At 36.2% G+C, this 25,417-nt stretch overlaps 3 protein-coding genes across 3 annotated transcripts; 1 reads left to right on the top strand and 2 right to left on the bottom strand.

Annotated features, from left to right (window-relative positions):
• Nucleotides 1–478: 478 nt before the first annotated feature.
• Nucleotides 479–2,178, bottom strand: LOC103420666 (2-oxoglutarate-dependent dioxygenase 19-like). The gene is made up of 2 exons (XM_008358717.4): nt 1,808–2,178; nt 479–1,512 (listed from the first exon to the last, which is right to left on the bottom strand). The coding sequence occupies exons 1-2, from the start codon at nt 2,054–2,056 to the stop codon at nt 700–702; spliced, it is 1,062 nt and encodes a 353-aa protein (XP_008356939.1). The 5' UTR covers nt 2,057–2,178; the 3' UTR covers nt 479–699.
• Nucleotides 2,179–14,354: 12,176 nt separating this feature from the next.
• LOC114824178 (protein DMR6-LIKE OXYGENASE 2-like) lies at nt 14,355–14,816 on the bottom strand. The gene has a single exon (XM_029100587.1). The coding sequence runs from the start codon at nt 14,814–14,816 to the stop codon at nt 14,355–14,357; it is 462 nt and encodes a 153-aa protein (XP_028956420.1).
• A 3,852-nt stretch (nt 14,817–18,668) lies between these two features.
• LOC139194674 (uncharacterized) lies at nt 18,669–19,304 on the top strand. Its single transcript, XM_070819572.1, has one exon. The coding sequence runs from the start codon at nt 18,669–18,671 to the stop codon at nt 19,302–19,304; it is 636 nt and encodes a 211-aa protein (XP_070675673.1).
• Nucleotides 19,305–25,417: the final 6,113 nt, after the last annotated feature.

Raw genomic sequence — 25,417 nt, 5'->3', positions numbered from 1 at the left:
ATGTATCAATTTCACTTGAAGCTTAGTTGTAGTTTCGGGATTGGTCAAGTATGGTACAAACAAGAACTTTAATGAAAAGCTCCCGGTACCGTTTACTTTAACGAAAAATCATATTTTACACTAAAAAATCAATTCTTGTACTATTTATTTTATCATTTATTTTGTCTTTATCGTTAAAACTCAAAGTTTTCAAACCATTTTCATTAGTTTTCCTTATTTTTTATGCTCAATTTCAAATCAATCATTGGCTTAAAAGACCAAATATATTGAAAGCCCCATCCCCTGAAAACTGAAGCCTATTTTCAATCGAAACTGGCTGCTAGTCTGCGATGTTTGATAATATAAATGTTAAGGAAACTATCGAAAAATCTATAAAAACTTTTGTTTTAATAAAAAATGACAAATAAAGGTGTAGTAAATAATACTAAGAAAACGTAAAAATGTGGTTTTTCGTTAAAAATAAACAGTACCAGAAGTATTTCGCTAAAACTGCTTAAATATTATTGAACTACAAGGCTGTTTGGTGCTAATAACACATCAAGCCAACTCCTATATGACATGATCATTGAAACAAAAGAAGAGAAATTTAGACTAAAAACAGTTCGAAGAAAAAGAAATCAAAAGGCAGCTGCAGATCTTTCAATATGGTTGAGATCGTTTGAAGTGTGACCAAGCCATGGGACTCTGTATAAAGCTCAGTTACGCTAGTATGTGATCAAAGGTGGATTTCATGTAGTTCTTGCCGCTCTGTTGAAGCTGGATATACTCCTTATAATTCATTCCAATGTATTTCGGAGCTTGGCCTTCTTTTTCCAGTAACTCCGGTGCCGGTGCGATAAGTGTATCAACAGATGGTCCATGTGGTATGGCAATAGATATCCTCGTCGCTTTGCTGTTCACAGTTGCCCGATGCATCACACTTTTGTATTTGCCATTAGTAAGAATTTGCATTTGGTCAGCGAGGTTGACAAAGAAACCGTTGGCAGGGCCATTGACGGTGAGCCACTTGCCATTATGTTCAACTTGGAGGCCATTCATCTCATTCTGGATGAGGAGGGTGACAAGGCCATGATCAGTGTGATGTGGTATACCAATTGCATGTTCTGGCTGAGGGCAAGGCGGATAGTAGTTGGCGGCGAGCATTTGTAGGCCGCGATCCATGTTCATCGCATCATGGATGTAATTGGGCTCCAGTCCCAAACTTTCGGAGATTGCGCGTGTTATCTCCAATGCTACTTCTCTTGTTCTCTTGCTGAACTCCATTGAAACCTCACTGAAGCAAGCCGGTTTGTAGAGGGAGTAGAACTCGGGATGTACTCTCACCTTGAAGAAGTCCCTCCAGAGAAGAAATTTGTCTAATGCAAGATTGTAGCTGGTTCCGTACTTGAACATCTCCAGCACATCATTTCCGGATTTGAACTCCTCCTTCTCTTCGTCTGGGAGGCTGAAAAATCCATGGCACGCGTCAATCATCCCCTTCATTAGACTCTCTGGGACTCCATGGTTAATTGCCTGGAATGAATAGATCGTGATCATGATTAATTAGCTTGCTTTTTTTTTTTCGAGTAACGCTACACTTATTACATTTTTCATATCATATTTATCTCATCTCTCTAATAGTAACGTATGTGGGACTCATATTTATTAGAGAGGATACAAATGTTTTATTGAAAATGTGACAAAAGTATCATTTTTGTTGTTTTCTTTATCAAATTGCTACAAGTAACTCTAAAACACTAGCAACCGTCACTTAAATATTTCTCCTGAAAAATAACTGAAGTAGTTAGTACTTAGTTAAACTACTTACAATGAAAAAGCCCCATTCTTGGCAAATTTTGACGAGGTTGTGGATTATTTTGGACCGTTGATCAGGAGATCCCGATGTGAGAAGAGACATATCAACTATGGGGATTGCAAATTCGGGATCGTTTGGATCTGCTTCATCGTTGGGGTTTATGTTGAAGGCATAAGCAGAAGGAACAGAGCCGAGAGCGGGTGATTCCGCAAGCGATTTGATGCTCTTTGCATCCATGGTTTGAGTAGCAACTGAAGCCATATCTTCAAATTTCAAGGACTCAGAGAATATTATGTATACCAGAAGAGGATGAGTAAAAAGAATTATAAGTGTCGATAGAGATGAAACTTCTGTGATGATAAATGAAGGAAATAGTTCCTTTTATAGAGCTAGCTAGAAACTGAGAAGCTGGGACGTATGTCATCGACTTTCTCGTGCTCATAATCCTTATTATAAATCAACGTGCATGTTGTCAAGCCCACCTTTTATGAAAGTTATGAATGGCTATATTTTGTGGTGAGAAGTAAGGGATGAGGATTTTCTCCGGATTCTGTTTGTGAGGATCCTTATATTTTATTTGTTTATTGTACATCATACGATCAGTTTTTATCAGATATTATTTGTGTTTAATTTTAAATAAAAAAAATTCAAAAACATTTCTTACTGCATAATAAAAGATTATCCAATAATATTTAATTCTTAAAATCATCACAAAAAGTATGCATATGGGGTCCAAATCCAGAAGTAAGCGTTAGGAATCACTAATTAATTTGGTGTCGGCGGCCAACCATCTCATACTTATCGAGATGAAAAAATAACAGTGAAATGACCAGTCCACAAGAATTAAGTAGTATTTTTGTTTTTTTTTTAATGAGAAATTAACTATCTAATTTAGGGATTGTTATTAACACTTCAAAAATCTCATTTGGCATGCTAAACTTTCTATAATTAGAAAGAAAAATATATTTATGAGGAATGTAAAATAAGATTTTTGAAGTGCTAATAACAATTCTCATCTAATTATTCTACAATATATTTAAGTACTAAACTAATCAATTTCAAAATGAAGTTTCTGAGATGAAATGATGAGTCTATAAGACTTATATAATAGGTCAATAAAAGTATCCAATCAGTTTGATAATCAAAGACCAGTTCTTCTTTTTCAACAATGTTTTTTATTTAAAAAAAAAAAGAAGTTTTAACGAAAAATCTGCGGTATTGTTCATTTTAACGAAAAATCATATTTTTACACTAAAAAGTCAAACATTGTACTATTCACTTTACCATTAATTTTGTCCTTGTCGTTAAAACTCAAAGTTTTCAAGCCATTTTTATTAGTTTTTCTTTAAAAAAAAAAGGGAAAACCGATGGCAAACCACGATTATCCATCATTTTCGGGGGTTAGGAAGACTCACAAAGGTATTTAAATCTTCATTTGGCCACAAATATGGCTTCCACACCAGCAACGAGTTTTAAACCCAAGACCTCCAGTTTTTAGTTTTAAAGAAACCTCGTAATCCGTCATTTACCACTAGGTTTCGAACCCACGATTCCAGAAGTCCTCGCAAGTCTTGTAAGCGCCACCGGCACCACCCATATTTTATGCAGTCAAAATATCAACCATGTTTTATGCAAAAATGCTATTCTCATCATCTAATTGTATCATCACTTGTACTATCTCTCTAATAAAGATGAGACTCACATGCGTTGACAGACCCATCTCTATTAGATATATGATACAAGTGATGGGTACAACATAATGGTAAGTGTAGCATTACCAGTATGGTCTTTCCTCCATGACATGATAGCTTTTAATTTTAAAATATGTTGTCCAATCCACCTTTTTTGAAAATTATGTAGGATAGAGATCCCAGCCGGATCTCCCCATCAAGTTCTAAGGATTTGGCGATCCGGACCTTTAAAATTTGATCTAACGGTTATAATTATTATTATTTTTATAAGGATCTCCTTATTTGTAGCCGTTGGATCAAATTTCAAGGGTCCAAATTTCCAGATCCTTAAGATTTGATGGGGTGAAATCTGGCTGAGATCTCTATGTATGGCTATATTTTGCGCTCTCAAGACTTGCAAAGACTTCTGGAATCGTGGGATTCCTGCTTGTACACGACGAGTGCCGGAAATTAAGCAAGAAAGCATAGTCAAAACTTATCAGCCCACCAACATTGGAATGTTTTTTGTTTTATTTTTACTCGAAAACCAACATGGGAATATATATGAGACTATTCAAACTAACAAAGCAAATTTGGCAAGCACATGGTTACGTCCTTCAACACTATAAAACAAAGCAAATCAGGCAAGCAAATGTTTTCAATCGAAACCAGCTGCTAGTCTGCAATGTTTAATATTATTGAACTACAAGACTGTTTGGTGCTAATAACACATCAAGCCAACACCGATATGACATGATCATTGAAACAAAAGAAGAGAAATTTAGACTAAAAACAGTTCGAAGAAAAAGAAATCAAAAGGAAGCTGCAGCTCTTTCAATATGGTTGAGATCGTTTGAAGTGTGACCAAGCCATGGGACTCTGTATAAATAGATGCGTGGATATCACTCTCCAAAAAACATATTTCTAGAAATTTGTACCCAAAAAATAATTCTTGAAATTATAAGAGAAGTGGTAAAGATACTCCAAAAAGTGGGACTCTCTATAGATACTCTGCCACCTTTAGTATTCTAAAAATTGACCTAAGCGCTCGACGGCGGCCGTGAATTCACCAAAATTGTTTAACAAGTCGGCTAGACTATTAGGCGGCGCCAAGACGGCCTCCTGGGATGGCTAGGTGGCCTCGGCGACCCCCGGGAGGTTCCGTAACTCAAGAAAAATATATCACTGCAAAGGTAGTCATCATGTTGCTGCGCCTTTTCCCTCCTCTCTGTGCGTAGAAGAGGAGTTGGCATAAAACATTTGACAAGAGAGGAAGAGAGAGAGGGAAAGAGGGAGCTCTGTAAAATCTGCAATTGCATAGAAGAAGAAGTGCAATAGTGCAGAGTTTATGTTGGCTAGGGTTAGAGTTAGAGATTTTAAAGTTGGCTGATAGTTCTTTTAAAATTAGGGAATAAATTTGTATTTATTTATTTAATGTGAAAACAAGGCTCAATCCTTTTTTAATGAAAAGTAAGGCCCAACAATGATTAAAACATATTAGGCTAAGAAAAAAGGAAAGGGATCCTGGATCCCTTCTTCCTAATCCACCAAGTTCGGGAATTTGGGCCATTGAAATTTGATCTAATGGCTAAAATTATTGTAACTTTTAAAGTGGGCCCTTGTTTAGCCGTTGGATTAAATTTTAATAGCTCAGATCTCTGGACTTGGTGGATTTGGAGGAAGTGATCCGGAGAGGATCCCTTTCCATGAAAAAATGTTACAAAACCAAAAGAAATATTCCTCAACTTTTGCATATAAGTCATATTTTATTATTATTACTATATATATACATATATGTAATAAATTTACATAAAACAATCTATATGTTATTTTATTTTGTAATCTATGTATCTCAGTACAATTATATATATTTTTAAGTATAAATTGGCATTTGTTTATACGATTTTACGTAAATCCTCCTAGGCCCCGTCAAGTGGTAGTCTCTAGGCCGCCGCCCGACTAGCGTCTAGCGTCTTTTAGAACCTTGGTCACCTCATGTTTTTGGTACGATGTTTAATAATGTTGGCATGAGAAGAAACGTTAAATTGTGAGGTGGCAGTGAGTCCATGAAAAGTCTCACTTTGAGAGAGTTTCTTTAGCATTTCTCAATTTGATAAATGCTAAAGAGGCTCTCTCAAAAGGTGGAGTCTCTAGGGACTCTTTACCACCTTATATTTTTTACACAATATTTTATAATGTTGACACGATAATAAATGTTAAATTTTGAGATGGTAGTGAGTCCATGGATAGTTTGACTCTGAAAAAGTCCCATTAGCATTTCTCAAATTAAAAATAAAATTAAAATGGAATCTACAAAGTATTTTATTCAACGTTTACAAAAAGGGGATTTAATGAAGGGAACTTTAACGAAAAACTCCCGATACTGTTCACTTTAACAAAAAACCATATTTTTACACTAAAAAGTCAATTATGGTACTATTAACTTTACCCTTTATTTTGTCCTTATCATTAAAACTCAGTTTTCAAGTCATTTTCGTTAGTTTTCCTTTTAATGAAAGCTCTTTTCAGTTTTATTTTTAATTAAAAGGGAATTTTTGGTGGAAAATGTCCATAATGGATCAAACATTTTTTTATTTACTCTTATATCATTATTCCATTTATTATGGTTGGTCCCACATTGATGTTTATATTTTTGTCTAATGCTTGATTTATTGTGCATAACTTTGCAGAGTGCTATTGTGACATATTCCCCACTTGTTGCATTATTACTTTGCTCTTTCAACTTTTGCTTATATGCTTTCAACTCTTCTAGGCTTCCATCATGTTGTCTTTGTTGTGTAGTTCTTCTTCTGTTAACTTGTTCCAGTATCGATCATCTCCTTCTTCTAGCTCTGCTTCTTTTTCATAATCTTCTTTTATCTTGTAATAGATATCTAATCATTCACAAAATTAAAAAAAAAAAAAACCTAATTAAGTGACGAATGCAAGTAAATAATTAATCATGACCTTTTATTTTATTTTATTTTATTTTTATCTATGATCAGTTCCATATTAATTGAAGCTAAGTTGCTCGTTTTGTATGGTCAATAATAGGCCTGGCAAACGGGTCGTGTTTGTCATGTTCGTGTCGTTTTTGTGTAACACCTGTTATCTTAACGGGTCGTGTTGTGTCACACCCGTTATCTTAACGGGTCGTGTCGTGTTACACCCGTTATCTTAACGGGTCCTAGTAAAGTGACCCAACCCGTTATGACCTGTTAAGAAAAATATATTTTTTTCCTTAAATTTGCACATACCACACATTGCCACATAAATATTACTTCAAAACATTAAAACACATTTGTCGTTTAAGTACTACATCTACACTCGAAAATAAGAGCCTAATAAACAAACATTCATACACTACTAGTCTATTACAAAATATTAAATGTGCAAGGATATGAAAAATGAAAGAGTTTTTGTTTTCAAGGTTGTGAAGCCTTTCTCAAAAGTTTAAACCTTGCCAATGGAACTCAAAGCTTGCATGTTATTCCTTTTACAAAATCCTCAATTTTCATCAATCATAATGACGTAAGATTTTGTGGTATCCAATAGTGTAAATTGACACACCCCGACCCGGAATGTCCACTAGGACTCTGAATCAAGCTGCGCTAGCCGACACCTGGAAGGTGACGAAGCCATAAAGTGTGAAGATGTGGAAAAATATGAATAAATTTAAACCTAAGAGTGCCTAAATACCAGAGTGCGCTGGTGAGCAGGAAGGAACCCACTTCACACGTGACGTTAAAGCATAAGTAAGTACAGTAGAGTGGATTAAGAATCGTACCCTCGAAAGAATCTCCAATACTAAGAATCGCCATGAATCTTCGACGATAAGAAAGCTCAACTAATAAAACCTGGAGGGTGAAAACAAAACAAGGGTGAGTTGCCCTAGAAATGAAATTTTAATAGAAACCATTTACATCATTATAACCCCTCGCTGTAACACCTGTATAGTTTCCAGAAAATCATACCACGTATCAATGTGAAATCAAAAGTATATCAACAGTAAATCATAAATATACCACAACACAGCATCTCATCAGCAATATCAATAATCATGTGATTAATAACTCATACTAGCACGCAAGTCGGAGTCAATATGGTGACCTGTACGACTGCACCCATATCTCATCAATCAATGCTAACTCATAAGTCGGAGTCAATATGGTGACCTGTACGACTGCACCCATATCTCATCAATCAATGCTAACTCATAAGTCGGAGTCACCTATAGTGACCTATACTACCTATCCATATCTCATCACATATGCTAGCTCATAAGTCGGGAGTCACCTCTAGTGACCTGTACTACTTATCCATATCTCATCACATATGCTAGCTCATAAGTCGGGAGTCACCTTTGGTGACATGTACGACTTATCCATATCTCGTCACATATGCTAGCTCATAAGTCGGGAGTCACCTCTAATGACCTGTACGACTTATCCATATCTCATAAGTATACCTGCACAAGAGTCGGAACCACCTAAGGTGGTTTGTACGATAGGATTGGGTGTAAATAAATACGCTTAAGTGCTACGATCACATGAAGACTGTGCCAATAATCGCGGGTCACCTACGAGTCGGAACCACCTATAGTGGTCTGTACGACAGGCAAGTGCACCTACCTTGGATCCAAGGTGAGCGTAATGTGCGGGATGTGACCATCACGTGAAGGTGCCCTAGCCACGGGCGGGAGCACTAACACCGGGGTGTAGGTTTATGAGCTCTAAATGCATCTCATGTGACATATACAACTCATAGGCAACTTGTACGACAATGTCGGAGTTGCCTAAAACATAATGTGATCATGCCATAACTCAATCATTTCAACTAATACCATAACTCACTTGAACTTACATGTGGGTTCTGTGTTCATCTTCGCACTTCAAAGCATTCATAATAATTTTGTGCAGGTAGTATACACATGGATATGCCATAATGCAATCTAAAACTCAACCATATCATAGTATTTTTCCAATATATATACATATATATAATGTGGCGTAAAATGCACAATCTATAACACCTTACTCCCGAATTATTTATTTTTGGAAATAATTATTGGGGATAAGTCCAACTAAACATTAGTTTAATTAACTATCATTACTTATGTTTCCTTATTTCAGTTTCTTGATTCCTTCCACATTGATTTATGACCAACATCCAATCACTAAAAACATAAGGTTAAACCTCATATTTTCACCACTTTCCTTCACATTGCTCAATTCCCAAACAAGGTTTTTGTTTCAAATATTGTATGGCTGCATCTAACGTCTAGTTAGACTGCCTATGCACCCCAAATATGGATCAAGCCATTCGTAGTTCACAATAGTATTTTACAGCATTCACATTAATCATAAGCAATAATCGATTTATAAACATTTATTGAATTGTCAATTATATATATATATATATATAATATACGATAGAATGGAAAAGACTCACACACCTGAGATCCATGCCACGACTCCCTAGCACGCACGTTGAGACATCACGAACCATCGTCGCCTGCCACGAAATCCAAAAGTGGACGGAAGATGGTCAATTTTGCCACGAAGCCAGCGGGTGCCTAAAGCTTCCCGGTGTCGATTTGTCGTCTAGGGTGATCCAACGGGGTCAAGGTTGGTTGGGTTTTGCTCCTGTGATGATGGGCTACAAAGACCAAGTGGTGGCATCGACCATTGCTTTGCCAATTCGCCAGAAAATTGAAAAGGGTGGCCAAAGCATTGTTCATTTTCGTTGACTTTTGTGGCCTCAAACCACCACATACCGTGGTTAATCAAGGTGGTTCTTGTGTGGGTTTTGTAGAGGGGAATGAGAGCTTCAAGATGGCGGTGGTGGCGTCGAAAAATTCCATCGTAGTTGGCCTTGGAAGTTGGGTGGTCGCGGTGGTCAATGAGTGTTATTGTAAAAAATCATCAAAATCAGAGTTAAAATAACTGTTAAATCGTGATTTTTCGTTGATAACCGTCGAAAAGTTTTGTCTCGTTACTTGATCTTTGAATGTTTTTTTTTTTTAAATTTTTGGCGTATACAATCTCGAAGCATATACAAACATGTTTGACGGTTGGATCGTTGAAACTAGTTTCGTAGAATGCGTATTCCATCAAAACAATATATTCACTAACACTTAGACTTTATTTATACTTTCATTAAGTATAACATAAGATTTTGTGGTATCCACTAGTGTAAATATTTTAAATTGAAGATCGAATTCATTCATTGTATTCATATATGGTCAACGGGTGTAACTGTAAAAAATCATCAAAATCGGAGTTAAATAACCGTTAAATGATGATTTTTCGTTGATAACTGTTGAAAAGTTTTGTCTTGTACTTGATCTCTGAATGTTTGTTTTTTTACAATTTTTGGCGTATGCGATCTTGAAGTATATACAAATATGTTTAACGGTCAGATCGTTGAAACTACATCAAAATAATAGATTCACTAACACCTAAGAGTTTATTCATACTTTCATTAAGTATAACATAAGATTTTGTGGTATCCACTAGTGTAAATATTTTAAATTGAAGATCGAGTTCACTCATTGTATTCATATAGGGTCAAGGAGTGTAGTTGTAAAAAATCATTAAAATCGGAGTTAAAATAACCGTTAAATCGTGATTTTTCGTTAATAACCGTCGAAAAGTTTTGTCTCGTTATTTGATCTGTGAATGTTTAGTTTTTAAAATTTTTGGCGTATACAATCTCGAAGCATATACAGACATGTTTGGCGGTTGAATCGTTGAAACTAGTTTCATAGAATGCGTATCCCATCAAAATAATAGATTCACTAACACTTAAGAGTTTATTCATACTTTCATTAAGTATAACATAAGATTTGTGGTATCCACTAGTGTAAATATTTTAAATTGAAGATCGAGTTCATTCATTGTTTTCATATAGGGTCAAGGAGTGAGTTGTAAAAAATCATCAAAATCGGAGTTAAAATAACCATTAAATTGTGATTTTTCGTTGATAACCGTAAAAAAGTTTTGTCCCATTACTTGATTTCTAAATGTTTGTTTTTTACAATTTTTGGTATATACGATCTCGAAGTATATACAAACATGTTTTACGGTTGGATCGTTGAAACTAGTTTCATAGAATGCGTATCCCATCAAAACAATAGATTCACTAACACTTAAGAGTTTATTCATACTTCCATTAAGTATAACAAAAGATTTTGTGGTATCCACTAGTGTAAATATTTTAAATTGAAGATCGAGTTCATTCATGGTATTCATATAGGATCAAGGAGTGTAGCTATAAAAAATCATTAAAATCAGAGTTAAAATAATCGTTAAATCGTGATTTTTCGTTGATAATCGTTGAAAAGTTTTGTCCTGTTACTTGAAGCATATACAAACAAGTTTGATGGTTAGATCATTGAAATTAGTTTCGTAGAATGCGTATTCTATCAAAACGATATATTCACTAACACTTAAGAGTTTATTCATACTTTCATTAAATATAACATAAGATTTTGTGGTATCCACTAGTGTAAATATTTTAAATTGAAGATCGAGTTTATTCATTGTTTTCATATAGGGTCAATGAGTGTAGTTGTAAAAAATCATCAAAATCAGAGTTAAAATAACCGTTAAATCGTGATTTTTCGTTGATAACCATCGAAAAGTTTTGTCCCGTTACTTTATCTCTAAATGTTTGTGTTTTGCAATTTTTGGCGTATACGATCTCAAGTGTATACAAACATATTTGACAGTTGGATCGTTGAAACTAGTTTTGTAGAATGCGTATCCTATCAAAACAATAGATTCACTAACACTTAAGAGTTTATTCGTACTCTCATTAAGTATAACATAAGATTTTGTGGTATCCACTAGTGTAAATATTTTAAATTGAAGATCGAGTTCATTCATTGTATTCATATAGGGTCAATGAGTGTAGTTATAAAAAATCATCAAAATCGGAGTTAAAATAACCATTAAATCGTGATTTTTCATTGATAACCGTCGAAAAGTTTTGTCCTGTTATTTGATCTCTGAAAGCTTTTTTTTTCGCTGATGTGATCTCGAAGCATATACAAACAAGTTTGATGGTTGGATCGTTGAAATTAGTTTCGTAGAATTCGTATCCTATCAAGTTCATTGCTATATATATTTATTAAGTAGATTTAAATTTATTTATTTTGTACATATAACACTTAAGAAATTGAATGGTATTGATATTTAAGCCAATCCAATGGTCACCAATTTTTAATATTTAATATAATATATATATATATATATATATAAATAATTATTATAGTTTTTAGGGGTATAAAATTGTTAAATTAATATATATAAGTATTTTTTTAGGGTTATAAAATTATTAACTCAATATTTTGCTTATCGTGTATTGTGTTACCCACGTGTATACCCGAACCAATCCGTTATCTTAACAGGTGCTTATCAGGTTATTCGATAACGACCCGATTCGTTACATTTCGACTCGAACACCTATTAATTTCGTGTCGTGTCGCATCGGATTATCAGATCGTATCAAGAATTATCAGGCCTAATCAATAACCTTAGAATCAGCAATGCAGTTCAACAAACACAGTGGCCAGTTGGAAATTTTTGTTGAAAGCCTGAACTTATTTCCCACATGTATCTTGACACGTGGGGTGTTGCTCTCAAGACTTTTAAGAACTTCTAGAATAGCTAGCTAAATAGATTGACAAATCAACTCATTGAGTGTTAATAGGAAACAATTGAGATTCATTTAGTTTGATTTCACCGTAATAAGGTATTATGCCATCATCCCCACTACTAATCTCACCACCATATTATGATTAGAGAACTGTTATTAGTACTCCAAAAATCTCATTTTACATTCCTCATTAGTGTATTTTTCTTTCTAATTATAGAAAGTTTGACGTGCAAAATAAAATTTTTGGAGTGCTAATTACAATTCCTTATGATTAAATCAAATTAACAGTCTAAATATTTTTTCGTTGACAACCTAATGGTTTTCAAGGTCTCTCTCATCTGTTTCTATATCTATTGATTTTTTGTTGTGGAATGCTTGAACAAGAGTAATGTTATACTTATCACCTATTTGTAGCATCTATTTAATAAAGATAAGGCCCGCCGTCATATATAGGTCATATCTCTATTAGAAAAATGACACAAATAATGGTATAAATAAATGATAAGAGTACCATTTTTGGACAACCAATGACAAAAGGAAATGAACACAACTTTTTGTCGTTTAGGGAAAGATTACTCTACGTTATTAAGATGTTTTGTTGTACATATATATATTTGAAAAATAAGTCTGTTTATGTGTAACTTAATCTATATCATCTAAGGGGTGGGCTTAGAAAACCGGAAAAAAAAAAAAAAAGACCGAACACTAAACTGAAACTAAAAAAGAAAAATTAATTAAAAACCAAATTGAAACTAGAAAACCAAACCGAACTGAACTAAAAATTACTGGTTGAGTTTCAATTTTGGTGGTACAAAAACTGAACTGAACCGAACTAAATAATATATAAATTTTCAAAAAAAAAAAAAAATATATATATATAAATTAATATTTAATTTATTTATTTATGCGGAGCGTTCATTTTTCAAACTCAATATCAATCATTAGCTGCCACTTAGTACTACGGTCTAGTGATATTCCTCTTAAATGACGAATTCAATAACAAATTAAGTTACCTATTATGCAGTTTTGCCGAAATCTCTATTTTTTAATGTAAAAATATCAATATACAAAAAAAAATCAATCATTAGCTTAATTTCAACGGAAAACTATGTGTATCCAACATAAAAGTCCAAATATATTGAAAACCTCGTCCCCCAAAACCAAGCCTGTTTTGCCTCTTATTTCTCTTTTTTTTTTCTCCTGCCGTCTCATCCTTCCCTCCCATATTCTTTATCTTTCTTTTTTTCTTCCCTGCCGGCTTCCTTTTCTCCCACCTGTTGGATTTGGCATTAAATCAATATGCCTAAACTAAAAAGAATTACGATATCTTGGATGCAAGATATTTGAATTTGTGTTTCCTAGTTGGTTTGAGATTTGGTTTTAGTATAGAATTTGATTTTCTATATTCTAAGGACTTTATGTAAACCTAGGACATCTATTAGTATAAATAGATGGACGTGAGATAGAGTTTTGTATATGAAAGTTTTTGAAAGACATAAGTTTGTATACTTGATAATACTTTGTGTTTGTGAGTACTCTTGTATTTGTTGGTAATCAATAAAGCTTATGTTGTTAGAGAAGTATTCCTATATTAGAGGAAATCTAAAATCGTTGTGTTTTGTTTATTGCTTGATTGGTTTTTGGTTTAGTTTACAACACCGCCTTCTTTCTCTTTGCCTCTTCCTTCTCTCCCCTCTTCTTTCTATTTCTTTTATCTTTCTCGGCAACTCCGTCTCTTAAATGCAAGGGATTTATCCATCTGTTTGATATATTTCTTGTTGATTATGTCTTCCTCGGTGTCTGGGGCTGCTTATGGTGATTGTGGATTCCAAAAGTTGCACTTGATTGATATTTCTTTCTCTTTCTTCTGTCTTATTTTAATGGGTTATATATTAAAACTGATGTGCTGCTATTCTGCTCATGAACCTTGTTTTCTTTTTCACTTGATGACGGACCACTTGACTTGAATCCGTTATCTTTCTTTTTTCACTCGAAACTGGCTTCTAGTCTAAGATTGTTTGATATTATTGAACTACGTAGAAAGCTGTTTGGCGCTAATAACACATCAAGCCAACACAGAATATGACATGATCACTGAAACAAAAGAAGAGAAATTTTGACTAAAAATAGTTCGATGAAAAAGAAGCCAAAAGGAAGCTGCAGCTCTTTCAATGCGGTTGAGATCGCTTGAACTGTGACCAAGCCATGGGACTGTATATAAAACTTAGTTACGCTAGTATGTGATCAAAGGTGGATTTCATATAGTTCTTGCCGCTTTGTTGACGCTGGATATACTCCTTATAGTTCATTCCAATGTATTTCGGAGCTTGGCCTTCTTTTTCCAGCAACTCCGGCGCCGGTACATTAATTGTATCAACAGATCGTCCATGTGGTATGGCAATAGATATCCTCGAAGCTTTGTTGTTGAAAGTTGCCCGATGCACCACACTCTTGTATTTGCCATTAGTAAGAATTTGCATTTGGTCAGCGAGGTTGACAAAGAATCCGTTGGCAGGGCCATTGACGGTGAGCCACTGGCCGTTGTGTTCAACTTGGAGGCCATTCATCTCATTCTGGATGACGAGAGTGACAAGGCCATGATCAGTGTGATGTGGTATACCAATTGCATGTTCTGGCTGAGAGCAACGCGGATAGTAGTTGGCGGCGAGCGTTTGTAGGCCGCGATCCATGTTCATCGCATCATGTCTGTAGTTGGGTGTTATTGATATCCACACTCCAACTTGAGGGGGAGTGTTAAAGGTGCTCCACTCACAAACTTGAGGGAGAGCACCTATCTTCCATTCACATCTTGGCAAGTTGGGTGTTATTGATATCCACACTCCAACTTGAGGGGGAGTGTTAAAGGTGCTCCACTCACAAACTGGACAGAAGGAATATTATCATTCCTTCACAGCTAGGTTAGCATGTGTAGATGTACCTTTAACGTGGACAGCAAGGCCATTGCATGTGGTTGCTGACTGCCACAAGATGGACAGCATGGATGCCACTTCTAGCCTTTCTTTATTGCATGCGTATGTAATAATCTTGTATATAAACTCTGCTGCAATTGCAGCAGAGGTATTCATTCAAATATATTGGATCCAAATATTCATAGGTTTGGTACTGAGGTGTTTTTATAAAAAGTAGGTATCAAAAAAGCTGAGCTTAAAAATGTGTTTGATAAACATTTAAAAACAACTTATTTTCACAGTTTTGGGTGAAAAAAAGCTAAAAACGTGAAACAGCAAAAATGAGTTTATTCTTACAGCACAACAAAAACAGTTTCTTTTCAAAGCACAACAATACCAAACCAGCCCATACTCTCCCCTTGAAGAAATCCCTCCAGAGAAGGACTTTGTCTAATGCAAGATTGTAGTTGGTTCCATACTTGAACATTTCCAACACATCATTTCCGGATTTGAACTCCAACTTCTCTTCGTCTAGCTGAAAAATCCATGGCATGCGTGGTCATCGCCTTCATTAGACTCTCTGGGATTCCATGGTTAATTGCCTGCAATGAATGCATCGTGATCATGATTAATTAGCTTGGCTTTTTTCTAGTGATGCTATACTTACCACATTTTTCATACTGCATTTGTCCCACCTCTCTAATAGAGGCACATGTGAGTCCAACCTCGATTAGAGAGACATGATACAAATGTGGTATAGAAAATGTGACAAGAGTATCATTGTTGTTTTTTTCGTTATCAAATTGCTACAAGCAACTCTAGAATACCTGCAACCGTTACTTAAATATTTCTCATAAAAAATAACTGAAATAGTTAATAGTTAGTTAAACTACTTACAATGAAGAAGCCCTATTCTTAGCAAATTTTGACCAGGTCGTGAATTATTTTGGACCGTTGATCAGGAGATGAGGTGAGAAGAGACATATCAACTATGGGGATTAGGGGTGGGTTCAAAAAACCGAAAACCAAATAGAACCGAAATCGAAAAAGCCGAACAGAACGAAAAAACTGAACCGAACCAAATTCTTTTGGTTCGGTTTCATTTTTAGTGGTCTAGAAATCGAACTGAACCGAATTAATTAAATTAATATTTATTTTATTTTATTTAATTAATTATCTGTTTTGGATATATATATATATATATATATGTGTGCGTGTGTGTGTTGGAATTTGTAATGGATAATTATTATATTATTAAAATAACTAAAGTTGGCTGACAAAAGTTGTATAGCACATGGGTGCTTGCTTTCTAAGCACATAAATCTCTCTCTCTCTCTCTCTCTCTCTCTATCTCTCTCTCTTATTCTCTGAATCTCTGTTGCCTTAGATTACTACCCATTTCTGAGATCTGCTTTCTAAGCACATAAATCTCTCTCTCTCTCTCTCTCTCTCTCTCTTATTCTCTGAATCTCTGTTGCCTTAGATTACTACCCATTTATGAGATCTAACAAATAGCCATCTCGAGCCCAGAGCCAAACAACTCTCTTCCACATTTCCATCAGTCATCTCTATCAAAACAACCCATGCCTCAATTTCTCTTCTCTCTGCAAAAATCTCATCGCTGCAATCAAAATCACAGAGCCTCCAAAGGTGCACAAGTCTGTAGACAAAATTGCAGACCTCGTCGGAAGATTAGTCCCAAAAACAAACCCCTAAAGTAAAAATCTCTCCTAGAAATATCAAAGAACTAACACATGCATGCATTTTCTCTGTGAGAGCTCTCAGATCCACAACAAGAAAGACGCACCGACTCCCAATAATGTCAGATCCATGGCTGATCGTCCCAGTTTGTAATCATTTGATGCAGAATAACCTTTCTTTTGTTTTTGCATCTTCAGTGCTCAATCGTTGCGATGTTGTTGTAGATTTGCTCCAGATTTAAAAAATAAAAAATAATCATGGCAAAAGCTGAACTGAAAAAAACCAAAATTAAAAAAAACTGAAACAAAATTGGTCCGGTTTCGATTTTGGCAAAAAAACTGAACCGTTTCGAACCGAACCCAGCCCTAATGGGGATTGCAAATTTGGATCTTTTTGTTTTTTGTTTTTTTTGAGAATTGGAAATATTTCATTGCCAGGCTGAAGCCAGGAGAACAAAGAAAGCCACTTAGGGCAAGCAACAAGGAACCATAATTGGAAATAAGGGAAGTAGGAAAGGCATTGAAACAGACAATGCCAACCCCTTACAACCACCAAAGAACTAACTAGGGGCGGCAAATGAGACCGTTCTTGTTTAGAATTCTCACGAACGAAGATAGAGGTCGATCGATCCAGACCAAGTTGCACATCTCCATGTCAAAGTGCGACATTACATAATTTGTCGCTTCATTTGCCAATCTTGGGACCTAAGACCAAACACATGCATGAAAGGACTCCCCCAACTGCCGAATCTTGCACAGAGAAGGGAAAGCCTCCCAGCAAAAGTTCTCGATACACCCGTTCAACCACGAGATTACATCCTTCAAATCCAATTCCACAACCACCTTTGTGAACTTGTGTTGTTGGGCTAGAAGGCACCCCTCCAACACGCCGAAAGCTTCCACTGCTGCATAACTTCTCCCCCTGATTGCCCTTCTCCGAACAACCAGACATTTAGAATTAGAATCCCGCACCACCACTCCAATATACCCTAGATTACCATTAGCCTTCCAACTTGCATCCACGTTTATCTTTACCGTGTCACCAGGTGGAGGGGACCACGTATTATCAGGAGCATGATCAGTAATAGCCCCACGGTTTCCTCCAGGTATTATTTGGATAGTTTAGATATGCTTCATCATTGAGGTTTATGTTGAGCGTATAAGCAGAGCGGGTGATTTCGCAGGCAATTTGAGCTAAGAGCAGGTGGTTTCGCGAGCGATTTGATGCTCGTTACATTTATGGTTTGAGCAGCAACTGGAGCAAGTCGATTGAGAGGAAATTTTGTGATGCTAAATGAAGGAAATGGTTCCTTTTTATAGAGCTAGCTAGACACTCAATAGCGAAGCCAAGAATTATTGATGGGTGGACTAAGCTAAAATTATTACTACGAAATCAAATGATTAATTTGTTTTTTGTTACTTACATAAAGTTGTATACTAAGAGCAAGTCCACCCCTAAAAAAATGCGTCAACACTCAACCCATTTAATCCACTCAGTGAACATTGATAGACCCAATGAACATTAATTGGCCAAAAGCATCTCCACCCCTATAAATGTGCTGGCGCAAAGTCTAAAAAATGTGCTGGCACAAATGATCTACACCCTTACAAAATGCGCTGCACCTAGCCCATTTAAAATATTATTAGTTTTTTTATAAAATAATAAATTAAAAAATGTAGTTTTAATTTCGGATAGGATTTTTAACAAAAATTTTCACGCCATGTGTCATGATCCGAAAGTACTATTTTGTTGATAGATGTCCGATAAGATTTTCAACCAATCTTGTCACGCCATGTGTCATTGTCCAGAACATCATCCTTTCTTTTTTTGTCCATATAAACCCTACATCCATTTTCATTCACACACCAAACTCAATCCTTCTTTTTTAGCTCCAAATCATTCTTCATCGTTTTTAAATCTTGAGTTCTTACAATGTCTTCGTCGAGGAAGGTAGAGGCTTTCGCAATGGAAGATGATGAGGATGATGAACATAGAAGGCTTCAAGCCTCACATTCCCGTCGTGTCATAGATGCTGAGGGTCAGATAGCCAAACTCAAATGTGCCGCAAACTTTTATAGAAAAAGAGAAAGACGAGGTAAAGATCTCTTGGAAGATTATTTTATTCCTAACAGTGTATTTCCTGATCATATTTTTAGACATCGTTTTAGAATGCAACGAAGTTTGTTCAACAAAATCATGAGTGCTATTTGCAACCATGATCCATACTTTGTGCAAAAAGATGATGATTTTCATGTTCTAGGTCATCTTCCTGAGCAAAAAATTACATCTGCCTTGCAAATGCTTGCATATGGAGCATTTGTAGATCAAGTGGATAAGATTGGGAGGATGGGAAAAACAACTATTCTGGAGTCCCTAATGCGGTTTTGCTCTGCAATTGAAGCCCTTTACACTAATGAGTACCTCCAGAAACCCATGCCAAGGGACATGCGAAGGCTTCTGTGGAAGGGTGAGATGCGAGGCTTCCTTGGCATGATTGGAAGCATCGACTGCATGCACTGGACTTGGAAAACTGTCCAAGTGCGTGACAAGGAGCTTATGACGACATAAAATGAGCCAAAAGTTTCATTTTAGAAGCAATGGCTTCATTTGATACATGGATTTGGCATGCTTTTTTTTTTTGTGTTCTAGAAGCTCAAAATTACTAAATGTCTTTGCCTAATCTCCAGTGTTTAACCAACTATTGCAAGGAAAAGCGCCGAGATGCACATATTGGGTTAATGGCCATAAATACGATGAAGTATACTACCTTACATACGACATTTACCTAAGGTGGACATCGTTTGTCAAAACAGTGCCACATCCACAAAGTGAGAAAGAAAACACTTTGCAAAATGTCAAGAGGGGTGTAGAAAGGATGTGGAGCATTGTTTGGGTATCCTGCAAGCTCATTGGGTGATTGTTAGGACTGCTGCTAGAATGTTTGATGTCGAGGATTTTTGATCCATCATGATGACATGTATTATTCTCCACAACATGATTGTGGAAGACGAGTATGATTATGATACCGTTGATGAATACGAGCTGGACACGATGAACAACTCAAGAACACGTATCTACTATGCTCATGACCAGACCGAAGATCCTGTGCAACATGAGTCGTTGGAATAGGATGGACGTTACAATCAATTGATCGTTGAGCGGTACACTTCAGTGCAAGAGCCATACTGGCACATAATTTGCCAGAGTGACTTAATTGAGCACTAGTGGGGATTGCAACAAGGTGAAGATAATTAAAATGAGCTTGTGGTTGAAGAACAAAGTGTGTTTTTTTAAGTCTATGTAATTTTATTTAGTGTGTTTTTTTTAAGTTTATTTGGTGAGGTTATGTAATTTTATTTGGTGTTTTATTTTAAGTTTATTTGGTGAGTTTATGTAATCTTATTTGACGTGTTTAAATAAAGTACAAAAAACTAAATTTGAAATTACATGAAGTATTAAAAATAAATAAGAAATTACACAAAGTACTAATAATAAATAAGAAATTACATAAGGTACTACCAATAAATAAGAAATTACATAAAGTACTAAAAATAAATAAGAAAGTATACAAAGTACTAAAAATAAATATGAAATTACACAAAGAACTAAAAATAAATATGAAATTACACAAAGAACTAAAAATAAATATGAAATTACACAAAGTACTAAAAATAAATAAGAAATTACATAAAATACTACAAATAAATAAGAAATTAAATAAAGCACTAAAAATAAATAAGAAATTATACAAAGTCTGAGCAGCTAGGAAGGAAAAAGCATGATATGGGATACTCTTGCTTTAAACCTTGATGATATGAGATACTCTTGCTCTGGTGTGGCTTGTTTGTAGAGGTATTATCAGGGGGAAAAGATGTTGAGTATTTCAAGAGACTCTGCTGAGGGTGCCCTCTCGGATGTGAAGAAAAGTTGAGCATTTTTTTTTGTTTGCAGGTGTGCCTGGCTGTGACGGATGAAGGTTGACATATAGGAATTATCCCAACAGCGAGTAGTAACGCTGTTCCTTTACCCTTTTCGGTCATAGCAATGTAGTGATAGTTGTAAGATTCACGTGTTTTAACTTTGTCAGAGCACTTTGGAATAATGGTCTGTGGTATTTGGAAAGCTGATGTTGCGTGTGAAGATTGCAGACAAGCTTTATCCAAGGAAATCTGGCTTTCGAAGTTCGGAGAGAGTTGTCTCTTCGGTTTTCGAACAAGCAATCCTGTCGGGGATCTGGCTCTCAAGATTTAGAGAATGGCGCTTCTTCGATTTTTGAGAAAGCAATCCTGTTGGGAGTTTGGCTTTCGAGATTCGGAGAGCGATGTTTCTTCGATTGTTGAGAAAGCAATCTTGTTGGGAGTCTGTCTCTCGAGATTCGGAGAGCGGTGCCTCTTCGATTTTTGAGTAAGTAATCCTGTTGGAAGTATGGCTCTCGAGATTCGGAGAGCGATGCCTCTTCGATTTTTTAGAAAGCAATCCTGTTGGGAGTCTGGCTCTCGAGATTCGGATAGCGGTGCTTTTTCGATTTTTGAGAAAGCAATCATGTTGGGAGTCTGGCTCTCGAGATTCGGATAACGGTGCCTCTTTGATTTTTGAGAAAGCAGTCCTGGTGGGAGTTTGGCTCTCGAGATTCGGAGAGCGGTGCCTCTTCGATTTTTGAGCAAGTAATCCTGTTGGGAGTATAACTCTCGAGATTCGGAGAGCGATGCCTCTTCGATTTTTGAGCAAGCAATCCTATTGGGAGTGTTTTCTCGATGTGAGTAAAGCTTTGGCATTTTTACCAGTCTGCCTTGCCACGGAGCACATAGGTTGACACATATAGGGACTTTCCAATTATTAAGCAATGGTGTTGTTCTTTTACCCTTATGGGTAATGGTAGGGTAGTTGGACCTTCAAAATTTATGTGTCTAAACTTTGTCAGAGATCTTTGGTAAAGTTATATGTGGTACCTGAGGAGTTGATGTTGCGTGTGGAGATTGTCGACATATTTTACTTAGGAAAATCCGCTTCTCGAAATTCCGAGAGTGGTGCCTCTTTGATTTTTGAACAAACGGTCTTGCTGCCCTTTCTTTTATAGGGGCACCAATTGTGTGTAAGAAGTATATTCAGAGAGTTATTGCTTGTTGGAATTTTCCTTCTTATTTTTGTACTTCAGAAATTTATTGGACCTCATTTCTCTTTCATCATTTCTGAAAATGTCTAGCCCATCCGACCATCGTTTTGACTTAAACTTTGGTGAAGAGGCAGCTATGTCTCCTAAAGACAACATATGGCGCCCATCCTTCTTATCCCCTACTGGTCCTCTAACCGTTGGGGACTCTGTGATGAAGAATGATATGACCGATGCGGTGGTGGCCATGAACCTTTTCAATCCCAAAAATAACAAACTACTTTCCAAACGGTATGATGAGTTGGTTGTTAAGGATTATCTGGCTCTCAGTGTTCAGTGTGCAAGTTCTGTGTCTAATATGGCCTAACCCCTATTTGCTCGAACCTGTCATGTTGAATCATTGGCGGCTAAAGTGATAAGTCTCAAACAGGAGATCAGAGGGCTCAAGCATGAGAATAAACAGTTGCACATGCTCGCACATGACTATGCTACAAACATGAAGATGAAGCTTGACCAGCTGTAGGAATCTAATGGTCAGATTTTACTTGATCATCAAAGGTTTGTGGGTTTGTTCCAAAGGCATTTATTGCCTTCGTCTTCTGGGGCTGTACCGCGTAATGAAGATCCAAATGATCAATCTTCGGTGCCTCCTTCTTCTAGGGTTCTACCCAGTACTGAGGCTCTGAATGATCACCCTCCGGTGCCTCCTCTTCCTGGGGCTCTGCCGACTGCTAAGACTTTTCCTGAGCAACCTTTGTGAATGCTTCCTCTTGTTTGTTTATTTTGATTCATGTATATTTACATATTTGTAACTTATCGGAGATATCAATAAATAAGCTTTGCTTCATTTCAACGTATTGTGTTAAATACACCAAGGCCTTCTTGACTAAGTTATTTGATTTTTTTTCTTTTGTTGAAGCTTTGTGAGTGAAGCATGTAGGTTGAGGTAATGCTCCCTTAATTTCCCAAGTGAGGAAAACTTCTCGGTTGGAGACTTGAAATCCAAGTCATTGAGTGGTCGTGAGACTTCCGAGTAACAAGGTGCAGTAGCATATGGTAGGAGTCCCCCAAGCATATGGTAGGAGTTGACGAATGAGGTGTCTTGCTAGTAGCCAAGTTTCTAAAGTAACAAAACTTCACCATTTTCCTTTATATGTGTTAGCCAAAAACTCATCCTTCATATATATTTGTTATGAAAGTTGTTAGGCCCAAAGATGAGGAGGCCTAGGCAATTTCTTTTTTTTTTGAATTTTTGAATTTTCGAATTTTTGAATTTTCGAATTTCTAAATATATATATATATAAGCTTTATAGGTGAAGCTTTGAGGTTGAAGCTTTATTGGGTACCATGAATTGATTTTGCTTCACACTATCTTGATCAAGAGTGTGTGAAGCTTTTGTGGTGAAGCTTTTGTAGGTGAAGCTTTTGGGTTAAAGCTTTGTAGGTGAAGCTTTTATGTTGACCCTTTGTAGATGAAGCTTTGGTGTTGAAGCTTTGTAGGTGAAGCTTTTAAGTTGAAGCTTTTGTAGGTGAAGCTTTGGAGTTGAAGCTTTGTAGGTGAAGCTTTTGTAGGTGAAGCTTTTGTGTTGAGGTTTTGTAGGTGAAACTTTGGTGTTGAAGCTTTGTAGGTGAAGCTTTGTAGATGAAGCTTTGGAGTTGAAGCTTTTGTAGGTGAAACTTTAGAGTTGAAGCTTTGTAGGTGAAGCTTTTGTGTTGAAGCTTTGTAGGTGAAGCTTTGTATTGAAGCTTTGTAGGTGAAGCTTTGGAGTTCAAGCTTTTGTAGGTGAAGCTTTGGAGTTGAAGCTTTGTAGGTGAAGCTATGGAGTTGAAGCTTTGTAGGTGAAGCTTTTGTGTTGAAGCTTTGGTGTTGAAGCTTTGTTTTGTGTTGAAGCTTTGTAGGTGAAGCTTTTGTGTTGAAGCTTTGTATGTGAAGCTTTGGTGTTGAAGCTTTGTAGGTGAAGCTTTGGTGTTGAAGCTTTTGTTGGCACCATAAATTGGTTTTGCTTCACACTATCTTGATTAAAAGTGTGTGAAGCTTTTGAGAATTGTAGTTGCCCTCTATTGATGAAGTTTTTGTTGGCATCATAAATTGGTTTTGCTTCACACTGTCTTGATCAAGAGTGTGTGAAGCTTTTGAGACTTGTGGTTGAACTCCTTTGATGAAGCTTTTGTTGGCACCATAAATTGGTTTTGTTTCATACTGTCTTGATCAAGAATGTGTGAAGCTTTTGAGAATTATAGTTGCCCTTCATTGATGAAGCTCTTGTTGGCACCATAGATTGGTTTTGCTTCACACTATCTTGATCAATAGTGTGTGAAGCTTTTGATAATTGTGATTGCCTTCCATTGATGAAGCTCTTGTTGGCACCATAAATTGGTTTTGATTCACATTGTCTTGATCAAGAGTGTGTGAAGCTTTTGAGAATTGTAGTTGTCCTCCATTGATGAAGCTTTTGATTTCCACCATAAATTGGTTTTGCTTCACACTGTCTTGATCAAAAGTGTGTGAAGCTTTTGAGAATTGTAGTTGTCCTCCATTGGGAAGCTTTTGATTTCCACCATAAATTGGTTTTGCTTCACACTGTCTTCATCAAGAGAGTGTGAAGCTTTTGAGAATTGCAGTTGTCCTCCATTGATGAAGCTTTTGATTTTCACCATAAATTGGTTTTGCTTCACACTGTCTTGATCAAGAGTGTGTGAAGCTTTTGAAAATTGTGATTGTCTTCCATTGATGAAGCTCTTGTTGACACCATAAATTGGTTTTGCTTCACACTGTCTTGATCAAAAGTGTGTGAAGCTTTTAAGAATTGTGGTTGGACTCCTTTGATGAAGCTCTTATTGGCACAATAAATTGATTTTGCTTCACACTGTCTTGATCAAGAGTGTGTGAAGCTTTTGAGAATTGTAGTTGTCCTCCATTGATGAAGCTTTTCATTTCCACCATAAATTGGTTTTACTTCACACTATCTTGATCAAAAGTGTGTAAAGATTTTGAGAATTGTAGTGTTTGCATTGTTACAGAGGAGAAATGTCTAAAACAGATGCAAGAAGGCTGAATAGCTTGATCTTCGTATAACATGCATTGAAGTTGTTGTTGGCTTGCAATAAGACTTTGTTGGTGACTATAACTCTTGTTGGGCATAAGTGCTCCCCTAGTTGAGTTGTAAAGGTTGAGGGTTTTTGATTATTTATGAATGCTAGGAGTTCACATGTACAAGTTGTACCACTCGTGTTCTAGTTAGTGGAATGAATGGTGAGTTGCTTTTATCACCTGGTTGGTGGTACGAATATGAGTTCCTTCATCACATTTCATCACCTGGTTGGTGGCATGAAGATCAATTTCTTCTTCACCTAGTTGGTGATAAGAGTGGCAAGTTGCCAAATAATATTAGAGTATGGGTTGTACATTTCATCACCTGGTTGGTGACACAAAGGTGAGTTCCTTCTTCTCCTAGTTGGTGATAAAAGTGGCAAGTTGCCAAATAATATTAGAGTACGGGTTGTACATTTCATCACCTGGTTGGTGGCACGAAGGTAAGTTCCTTCATCACCTAGTTGGTGAGAATAAGGG

The sequence above is a fragment of the Malus domestica genome, chromosome 03 (genome assembly GCF_042453785.1).
Source record: "Malus domestica chromosome 03, GDT2T_hap1".
NCBI lineage: Eukaryota > Viridiplantae > Streptophyta > Magnoliopsida > Rosales > Rosaceae > Malus > Malus domestica.
The sequence above is the reverse complement of the archived record's forward strand: the minus strand, read 5'-3'. Positions and strand labels throughout refer to the sequence as shown.

What these genes read in the sequence shown, in the direction of transcription:
- LOC114824178 (XM_029100587.1), bottom strand. Translation starts at nt 14,816, where the DNA reads ATGGATCGCGGCCTACAAACGCTCGCCGCCAACTACTATCCGCGTTGC.
- LOC103420666 (XM_008358717.4), bottom strand. Translation starts at nt 2,056, where the DNA reads ATGGCTTCAGTTGCTACTCAAACCATGGATGCAAAGAGCATCAAATCG. An exon ending in AAGAATGGGGCTTTTTCATT is followed by an intron (nt 1,513 to 1,807) that starts GTAAGTAGTTTA and finishes TATTCATTCCAG; the next exon opens with GCAATTAACCATGGAGTCCC.
- LOC139194674 (XM_070819572.1), top strand. Translation starts at nt 18,669, where the DNA reads ATGTCTTCGTCGAGGAAGGTAGAGGCTTTCGCAATGGAAGATGATGAG.